Source organism: Clarias gariepinus, chromosome 7 (genome assembly GCF_024256425.1).
Source record: "Clarias gariepinus isolate MV-2021 ecotype Netherlands chromosome 7, CGAR_prim_01v2, whole genome shotgun sequence".
Taxonomy (NCBI): Eukaryota; Metazoa; Chordata; class Actinopteri; order Siluriformes; family Clariidae; genus Clarias; species Clarias gariepinus.
Genome location: NC_071106.1, coordinates 32353993 through 32364272, shown reverse-complemented (window position 1 = coordinate 32364272; position 10280 = coordinate 32353993). Strand labels below are relative to the sequence as shown.

At 39.1% G+C, this 10280-nt stretch overlaps 1 protein-coding gene across 3 annotated transcripts in view; it reads left to right on the top strand.

Annotated features, from left to right (window-relative positions):
- The first annotated feature begins 612 nt into the window (after window positions 1–612).
- Window positions 613–10280, top strand: part of rasgrp4 (RAS guanyl releasing protein 4) — a 28748-nt gene continuing 19080 nt past the window's right edge. Inside the window, exons 1-3 of one of the 3 annotated variants that reach the window (XM_053500760.1) lie at window positions 613–1174; window positions 1658–1797; window positions 9399–9574. In XM_053500760.1, the coding sequence (XP_053356735.1) occupies window positions 1700–1797; window positions 9399–9574 (274 nt within the window). In that variant the 5' untranslated portion in view covers window positions 613–1174; window positions 1658–1699. Of the gene's footprint in view, window positions 1175–1657; window positions 1798–9395; window positions 9575–10280 lie in introns of all 3 variants that reach the window. The other 2 variants (XM_053500759.1, XM_053500761.1) reach the window with 2 other exon arrangements.

Here is a 10280-nt window from a genome sequence, read left to right as displayed (position 1 = left end):
CCATGCTTTCCTATCAGCTCCTGTGGCCTGGGCTCAGAACAAGGCTGTCTTTCAGTCCATCATACAGCTGCACATGGCCGAGACACACTGGCTCAGTGTTAGAGTAGAACTGATAGATAAAGAGGCTTAAAAAGAGGTAAGGTGGAGTGAAAGGGAGCGAAGTCTAGCCTGTGAAATGTGAAATTCAGGAGAAATCCTAAACAAGCAGAGGCAAGCAGTGGTTTCCAAACAAGTTGATGTTAGTCTGGTCTACCTGTACCCTTAGGGCTAGGAAAAAAAAATTCTTCACATGACTCGTTCACGTAACACATCAGTCTGTACTGTATGTGTCAGATCTGCCAGCACTCATCACACGAGATCTGATTGCTTTCTCTTGTTTTCCCACCCTTTCCCCTTCACTACCCCCTTCTAATTGTCTTTTTCAATGATGTTTAATTCACATTGCTCACTCTGCCGTGTTTCACAAGAGCCCTCTAGCCACCCACTGGCTTTGTCTGATGCAGTCCTGCCCTCCCTCTTTCACACATACACACACACACACATACAAATGCAAACGAACAATCTCACACACACATACTCTCGCACATGAGAGTTTCCTTATCTCCTAGAGCCAGTGCCCGTCTATGAAATAATAACTTGTGTGTATTGACCAGTTTTGGCTTGCTGCTCATTACGGAAGATTCCCTTCTTGACACACTTTATTTCACCACTCTGAACTTGTCGTCACTCGAGTGGGAGTTTTTCTTCTTCTTTTTTTTTTTCTTCTTGTGGTCGGCTGGTTTGTTTTCGCTCTACTGTTTACTCAATTAGGTAGAGGTGTGGTAGAGAGAGAGAGAAAGAGAGAGAGAGAGAGAGATCTTGCAGCTGGTAGTGTACAGGTTTGTTGTTCTGGGTGTTGCTGAGCAGGACAGAGAAGATCCTCTCAGGCAGAGAGAGCGAAAGAGAGAGAGAGAACGAGAGAGAGAGAGAGAGAGAGAGAGAGAGGTTGGCCTCAACGTCTCTGTTGTGAGCATAAACACAGTGTGAGACGGCCAACAGATCGACAGCTCAGCCTCATGGGAAAGTAGGGCCCCAGGACTCGTGAACAGATGCCCTTACGCATCCAGAGAATCAGCGAAGGAGTTCAGAAGGGAGAAGATCATCCTTGCGCCATGATTCGAAAAGAAACCAAAAGGTAACAGGGGCCTTCCCTTACTTTCTCAGCTCTCACAGATGCTCCTTACAGGTTATGTGTCAGCGCAAATAGAAGTTCGGCTAGATTGGGTTGCTTTTTCTGTGCGGTGTGTTTGCGAGGTCCGTTAGAGCTGCCTTTGCAGCGCAGTGCAAGAAGCACGATAATTGTGGTTACCAGACAAGGCTGTGGCTTCCCCTTGCGTTCTTTAGAATTTGCAGCTCAGTTCTCGATTCTCTGTTAGACGAAACACAGCACCTATTTCTCAGACTAAACCAGCAGAAAAATCGCATGACTTTTTCAAATTAAAGTCAATTTTGTCCCTTTTAAGCACTTTTTTTTTTTTTTAAAGGGAAGATAAGTAGATTTACATTTCTGACACTTTTGTGTTGAATCATCAACTTTGTTATCTCTGATCTGTCGAGAGGGGATTTCACATCAGAGTCGCTTTTGAACTTAACATTTCGCTGCCGTCATCTGCTGCAGATAGAGACTCCTGCCGTAGGGCTCGGCTTTGAGGTCCAGGCGATGTCGTTTCGCGAAGACCTTCGCAAAGTGAGGAAGAAGGCATCGTTCTGCGTCACGCACTGGACACAGCAGAACGGCTCCAGCAACACCTCCTCGCAGTGAGTGGCGCAAGCCATCAGTGGCTGAAATTACTTGGAAATTGTTTTGATAGAGAAACGGCGCGAAAAAACATCAGAAACATCAGCGTCTGTTATGATAACGTTTCACAGTCATGATGTGTGTGTGTGTGTGTGTGTGTGTGTTTGTGTCTGTATGTGTATGTTTCACACAATCTCTGTGCTTTTATCTGATTGCTGGGAAATGACAGTCATTGCACTCTTAGAGACATGATACTATCAGCATCAGCCACTGAGAGCACTAATTAGGAAGTGCAGTCACATGCAATGCGATATAAACAAATAAGTCACGATCTATCATTTGCAAATTTGCACATTTTATAAGCTTTGTTTTAATTGCTACTATTTTGGCATCTGCACGTTCGCACACGAGCGTATTAGACATATTATTTCACGTTACCATTTTGTAAATCAGTGTCGTTTCAAACATTTTAATGTAGGGATTAACAATAATCACTTCGGTTGATTTATTAATTCGCAGAGTTGTTATAGAGGTTTTATTTTGGAACAGGTTTTTCGTGCTCGTCAGCGTATTGTTTTCGCAAAACAAGAAGTACGAAAGCGAATCGATAAGTAAGGAAGTACATTTTAGCTCTAAAGTACATCAAAACAAACAAAGCCACTCTTTAAAATCCGACTTAACGTTTATGACATCAATATATATGAAGAAAACCGGACAAAGTCAGGGCCATCATATTTTATAAGACACAAATACAAGAGTGACTTGCAGTAAAAACTGGAATAGAGGAAGTGTACCTCAATTTTTGTTTTGTAAAAGGTTTTGACAGTTTTTCCGCTAAAATCAACTTAAAGCCAAAGCAACTGAGCAAGCTTATACAATAAAGAAGAATATAAACAAGGTGTGTAGTTACAAGAGTGTGTCATGACTCGATAGTGGATTCTGGGAGTTTACAGGTTCAACAGGATCATGTACAATTGAAACAGCTACAGTACATCATTATAAATTTTAATGTTTGTGAATCTTCTATGTGTATGAAACATACACGAACTATTTTAAACGATCACAACCACATCATATGAAGGCTACACTGACATTGTAAAGTGACTCTTGCCATCAGATCTGTGGTCAAGAACAATGACAGAGACCCCTACTGTGTTTGTGACGTGTGGTTTCACATACTGGCAAGTTTATATTTTGTTGATATACATTACATAGATCACATTAAGATACATTAATTAAACTTAAAATCAAAGTTTAAATTCCTCGAATTTACAGTACCTGAGCTGACAGACTAGAATATGAATGACATTTGTTACCCGTCATATTAAGTCAGGTACGATTTATCGCTTTGGCTAACTTGGTACCAAAATTGAGCTTATTGAGTCAGGAATCAGAAGAATCCAATCCAATGTGACTTGATACTTGATTTGATATGATGGATCACATTTCATCTATTCATTGGGACTTTATTTCCCAGAACTTTCCAACAAACTGGTTGATGTTAATCATTTTTTATTAAGATTTTTTGCGGGTCGATTCAGACAGAATAATGGCGATACGATCTCAATAACACATGTAACATTGTTTTTTTTTTATTACAATGAGCATTCATAATGGAAAAAATGATTTGATAATTAAATGACCACACAGACAAATCACACAGATCGATGCTGTTATACGAATCGAGGCTGATTTTTTTGATTATTTCCCAATTTGGATATATTTTGCCCCAAATAAGATGCCCATTCTTTGTGTTTTTAAGCGAATTGTTTTGTTTTGCACTTAAACAAGAGGTTAAATAAAATATTTCATTACTGTCTTTACCGTCATCTAGTTTATAACACAGTCTGCACATCACATACATTTTTTGTAAGCAAGATGTAGACACTGAATTAGTTTTTGCATATGTAAGTGTGTATGTGTTTGTGTGTATCTGTTGTCTTACTTTAAATAGGTCTCAGTTCAAATGAATTTAACATCAATTAATCAATTACTGAGAGAAAAAGACTCCTGACTCCTATGTGTGTGTGTGTGTGAGTGCAGAGATGTTGCCAGAGCTGCAGCCAGGAACTGGGAGTAAAATACCGGCTTCTGTGTCAGGGAAGAGGAGAGGGGAGTGTTGAGGGGGGGATTTCCAAAGAAAAAAGGAGAAGTTGTTTTCTGAATGACCTGAATAGAGCTAGGGTGCTAAAGGAGAGGAAGAGAAAGTGTGTGAGAATGAGTAGGTGCTGTATAAAGTTAAAACACAATGCAAGTAAAAAAAAAAAAAAAACATATACACACCAAACATGGCAGCCTAACGAATCATGCATGGAACCCCGGGGCTATCTGTAAACGGCCAGTCTGCTTCTGAAGAAGCCATGCAGCATTCACTGGCAGGAAAAAGTGCTACAAACAAGTTTGCATATTCGGGGGACATTGTGCGAGTACAGTTTCTTACCTGTAAAGTGACTGTGTGTGTGTGTATGCACTGTTGGTTTATGCAAATAAGGGACAAAATATAAAATGGAGCATTTTGCATGGGACGCAACGTATCTGCTTTAGGATGTAGAAAGTAAAGGGGAAAGAATTATGGAAAGAGGTGTGCACCTCTTTTGAGTCAATACTGATAAATGAAAAGTAAATACCGGTGTGTAATCTCGTTCACTCTTAACAGTTGACGGATTCAAACGTAGCCTAGTATACGATGGGTGTTTGTGGTCTGTGTGCATATGTATGTGTATGTTCTGCTGAAGCTTTTAGGATGTGAGAGTCTAAGCAGTGACAAGAGGAGAATTGAAAATGAGCCATTGCTACTGGATGCAAGAGAGAGAGAGAGAGAGAGAGAGAGAGAGAGAGAGAGAGAAAGGGGTTGGTCATTCTAAGAACTTGTCCCCACTTCTCTTCACATGCAGCTAACTTCCTGTTTGTGTCGTCAATACAGCCATGAAGCCTGACCACACTTGTACATGCTACTCTTTTTAGAGAAGCCCTTATCTTTTCTACCTGCTGCAACACACACACACTCACATGCACACACACAGACACACACACGCAAGGCGTCAGAGTTGGAATACCCCATCAGAATTGAATTATTCACCAGAACACCTGTTGTTGGACCTCCTGTTGTCCTTGCACATGTAATAACCCAGTGTATTGAATATAGAGTTAAAAAAAAAAAAAAAACGATAGGCCTATAAGTTTAAAAACAGGTTGTTCATTTGTTTTCATGGACTTCAGGACCGGCTGGCATTTTCATTAGATCTGTGCTATGTAGTGAGCATACAGTATGTAGTGTATACTGTAGACAATGTGTTTGAGGGACTTATTGACTTAAAAGTTGGAATGCAACCTGTTTCATTTACCTATTTTTTTGTTATTACATGTCTAAAGAGATTGCGTTGTGTTTTATCCTATATAGTGAGCGTAATTAGCAAGTAAACTTAAAGGGAGTTAAATAAGTTGCACTGTTTTGCTGCTAGAGTTCAAAATTGTAATTTCGTGCATATGCATTTCGACATAAGCTTAAAAGTCGCACATGAACCTAACATGTTTACATCAGCTGTATTATAAAAACCCTGTTTTTGCTCCATGCAAATAAGTTGAAATGTATTAGCTATAACATTGGTGAAGATTCGAAATTTACACAGATTTAAGTCCAGAGTCACTGTAGGTCTTTAGAAATACCTCAGTGGGATATAAGATAAATATCAGACATGACAGGGAAATAATAATAATAATAATAATAATAGGAATAATAATAATAATAATAATAATAATAATAATAAAACACTGCTTGATCTAAAAAGACCTCTCTAATATTTCATTTGACTGCATTATTTTTAATTACAGCACAGTGGTCAGTGTAAAAATGATTTTTTATGCTCCCAAAACCACTCTTATATATTCAGAGTCCTGAAATATGCATGTTAGATGTGATGACCTGGTCATTCACTACATTCAGGTCATCAGCTGACTTTATTTTATTGCCACATAACGTTGCTAAGCCTAGACCTGACCGAGTGAAGCAACACCAGATCATAACACTGTCTACAGAGGCTTGTACAGTGGACACTATGCATGATGTGTGCATCGCTACATACGCTTCCCTTCTTACCCTGACCTGGGTCAATCTGGATTTAAAAGACCATATGATCAAAACTCCCATCATCCCAGTACTGTAGCATCCTAACCTCTTGTCTGATTAGTGGATTTTGCCAGACAGCAGTATAGTCCCAATCCTGTGTGTTTTTATCACATTGTACATGTGCATGTGCTCTTTCATTCACTGGTAAACGTAGCTGGGATTTCTTAAATAGATGTTATTTTTTACTATGCAACTTTATTAATTTTATTTCTTCTATGAAGCTGACAAGTCAACACTACCCTTTCAGTTTCTTTCTGTTTTTGTTATGATGCCGTGGGCAATTCTAAACCGACTTACAGGAATTTTGTCTTCTTAGTTGATTTCTTTGTCTGGTACCATTCTGAAATTATAACTTTTTTTTGGCCAGGCGGTGTTTATGATCCAACGATAATGATTCTATCATATCAAATATCACAAATTAATTATGCATGTTTCCTATCACCTGCAAGTTTTTTTCAACATAACACTAGTTAAATACATTCTATTGGCCTTTTAGTGCAAGTAGGTCTACAATGACCTTATATACGTACATTCTATCATGTGAGCCTATACTGTATAGTGAAAAGACTTTGTCTAAATGCAATAAAAGAAAACTACTAAGATGATAAGTATTAATGACTCTTAGATTGATGTGGCATGAATGCATAGTATTTTCAGTATTTAAGATTGAAACTTCTGTTTGTGAAAAATTCTGGAAAAAAAAAAAACTGTCACCATGGTGACACACACATAATGACAGTACACACAGGCGGCAATGAGGAACCTCAGAGGTCAAGTGTTGATGTAGAGCACCATAACATATTAACACAAAAGGCAAAAGTTGTAGACAGACTGCAAAAATGTGCAAAAAGTTGCAAAGTGTAGGCTTTTCAGAAAAGGGATGGATGAGGGTGTACAGCTGACATTGACAGCTTTGCAAAGTGACATTCACACATTGTAACTACACATTACTTGGTTGGTGTGTGTGTGGGGGGGGTGGGGGAGGGGGGGAGGGGTGAGAGCCGTGACACCAGGCAGGTGATGGGACACGAGCAGCAACAACAAACAGTGCAATGCTATGACCAAAAACAACAGTATGGATATGATCGGGGCAAACACAGTAGCCTTCTTTTGCTATAAACATCAGCACACATGTCATGCTGGTACACACACGCACTAATACATTAGTACAGATTCGTAGTGAACCTCAGTCTTTTTGTTTCATCTTGGCTACAATTTCAACCATGTTTCCGCAGTTTAACTGCCAATATCTGTCACATCATGAAGGTGGAACCGCAGTTGGAGTTGATCAAAAGGACACCAGCAAACATGAAGCCATTATTCATCTCAAGGCAGTTATATTTGTGTTGACCATAGAAACGCAGCTTAACAGAAATCTGGATGTAATTTATTTTATCAAATTCATCCCCCTTTAATGATCAAGCCAGGGATGATGTTGGCAAGGAAAAACTCCCTGAGATGAAATGAGAGGAATTTAAGGGTGATCTCATCTGGGTGACACCAGATTATATGATCATAAGTTCCACTTCTATGGCTGTATAGTACCGCAATTATACTGTATGTGAGTGAACTACAGTATGTATTGCCATTTTACAGTCACGCCTGTGCACACACTGCAGTGACCTTGACATTTGCAGGGAATAGGACAGCATTAAGAACACTGGGAATGTGTCCTAGCAAGTACTAACGCAATGCACTCATTGACCTTGTATCAACTTGTAGGTAGAAGGGACAGCTTGGAATGTCGCCCAGATTGGTGCAGATTCCTAGGCATTGCAAATTACAGGTATTTTCGGCTAAGGTGCCATGCACGGCTAAGCATGGTCTAAAACACTATGAATGCGCCCTTGCAATTTGTAGGTTCTAATAACTAGAGTGTTATTTAGACACTTATCTGGTGAAGAATTGCATTGATTGACCCCACCAGTTGTAGGATTGTTTGAGGCATTGGGAACGCTGCTAAAGGTAGAATGTCCAAAATGACCTTGCAAAGTAGGGACTTTGACACTATTTCAGAAACATTGACAGATATTAGAGGCATACACCTTGCAGACTTTTTTCCGTCAACACTCATGACATGTTCTCTTTATCAGGACACAAGTCATTTGTAGGGATTCCTTGTATTTCCATCCAGGCTTTCTTACATCGCCATGCAAACCTTGATCTAAAAACAAGTGATGGAAACTGAGTACGTGTGTACAGATGCACATACACCCTCTCTGAGCACAAGACGCAGATCAGAAGTTGAAGCCACAATAATCAGATAGCTGGGGCCCTGCAAGAGGGCTTGCATGTTTCAGTTGCACAGGTCAGCAGAGTTTACTTTGGTTGATTTGCATACGAGAAGCATGCTAGTGTTTTTAACCTCTTGTTCTGCTTGCTACTTAGAAATGAATCATATTTTGAATCATGACTTTCTGACAATGCGGCTGTAATGTTTATTAAAAACACACTTACACACCTCACCACCGCACCTATCTGTGGGTCCTTGTCAAACTGTTGCCACAAGGTTGGAAGCACACAATTTTATGTATTTGCATGCTGCAACATTGCAATTTTACTTTGCTAGACCCTAGACACACAAAGTTTACAAAGTTTAGAGTGGACAAAAACCTTCCAATCGAGCACATGTTTGATTCTGATAAATGACTTAAATGTGACAAACAAACCCTAAAAATAGTTCAAAAAATGGAGCACAGACTGAGTTCACACTTCACAACCATACACAATGTGCAGTGAGACATGAAAGTACACCCTTTGGCGTTTGCCATTCAATCGAGAAAATTTGCACTTGGTCTTCTCTATTAGTTGCCATGGATATATATATATATATATACACATATATATATATATATATATAGAGAGAGAGAGATAGAGATAGATAGATAGATAGATAGATAGATAGATAGATAGATAGATAGATAGATAGATAGATAGATAGATAGATAGATAGATAAAACACATTCCTCACAGGAGCTCTTCCTTATTCTTTTTTAATTCTGTACAGTCATTATAAACTATATAAAAAACTGATATGGTTAAAAATTGGACATAGTATTGAGGACAGGATGGGCTAGTGTTATTTTGTCATAGAATATAAGCACCAATCATGGTTCAATGTGTACATTTTTATAATATTTATTTATATATAAGTAATAAGTATTTATAATTTGGATATTCATCGAATCTAGATTTCTTGATGTTTGTTAGAAAAAGTCTAGACTTGTCCCTATAAATTTTTTTTCCTATATTGTTTGTAAAACCCTCATGCCAAGCAACGTATTATTCAATAAGGTAAATCTTATGGAATGAGTCTTGGATGACCTTCTTTAGGGAGTAAGTACAGTACTGCAATTCTAGTCAATTCTGTTCCTTACTCTCTTGGTTTCTCTTCTACCTTGGTGGAAATAACTGCATGGTGAAATAACGTAATTCCAAAGGGTGTCTTTCGAAATAAATAACATGAAAAAATCCTGTTGTCTCTTTCTTCAGCAGTAGGAAGTCACGTCAGGAAGGAGGAAGCATGAAGAAGACCAGGAGGCCAGTGCAGAGGAGGATGACCTGCCCGAGTCCTCAGGAGATCAGTCGGGCGCTGCAGAGCCCCACCATACCTGCAAGCGCCCGTGCTGCCAGTCTGGACGAGCTCATTCAGCGATGCCTGCATTGCTTTGGTCAGTGTGTCTACCTTTCTGTTTAACATTATGGCATTCACCGTTACAGTCTAACGGTCTGTCTATAATAATGACTTTCATTCTTAGTGTCTACGTGTCTGTTTAGCATAATGACTTTCAGTCTGACAGTCTAACTGTCTGTCTAGCATAAACAGCCTTTCTATTGTCTACCAGCATCATTTTGTTCTCTCTTGAAGGTAATAGGACAAAATGCAGCTTAGAATGTTACTACTATTAGTTTTGGAGACTTCCCTGTTCCAGAAACCTTTAAATATTACACAGGGCTAACACTGGAGACTCCTTCCAAAAATGTTTAATCTGTATACCAAACATTCCACACCTTCAATAGTTATACACAATAGATGGTTAAAGGAGCTAGACCATGAGGTATCTGTTAGTATAGAAACTATAACCTATTACAACACATGTATTGATGTAAAGCTTGCTGTTATAGAAAAAATAAATCACCTTCCGATGAATAAGATTCAAGTTTTCAGTAGTGCTCTGAAAAAAGGAAGTTATCACTGAGTTTTTGCCGTGCTCTCTGTATAAAGGCTTTTTACTACTGTATCTTGTCATCTATCATGGCACAATGTGTATCCCACAACACCACAATACTGATCAGTGTCTTCTGTACCCGCTTACACATGCGCCTCAAACCTGCCTCTGAACTATTCCACATGTTTTCATCGGGTCTTTCTTGTGT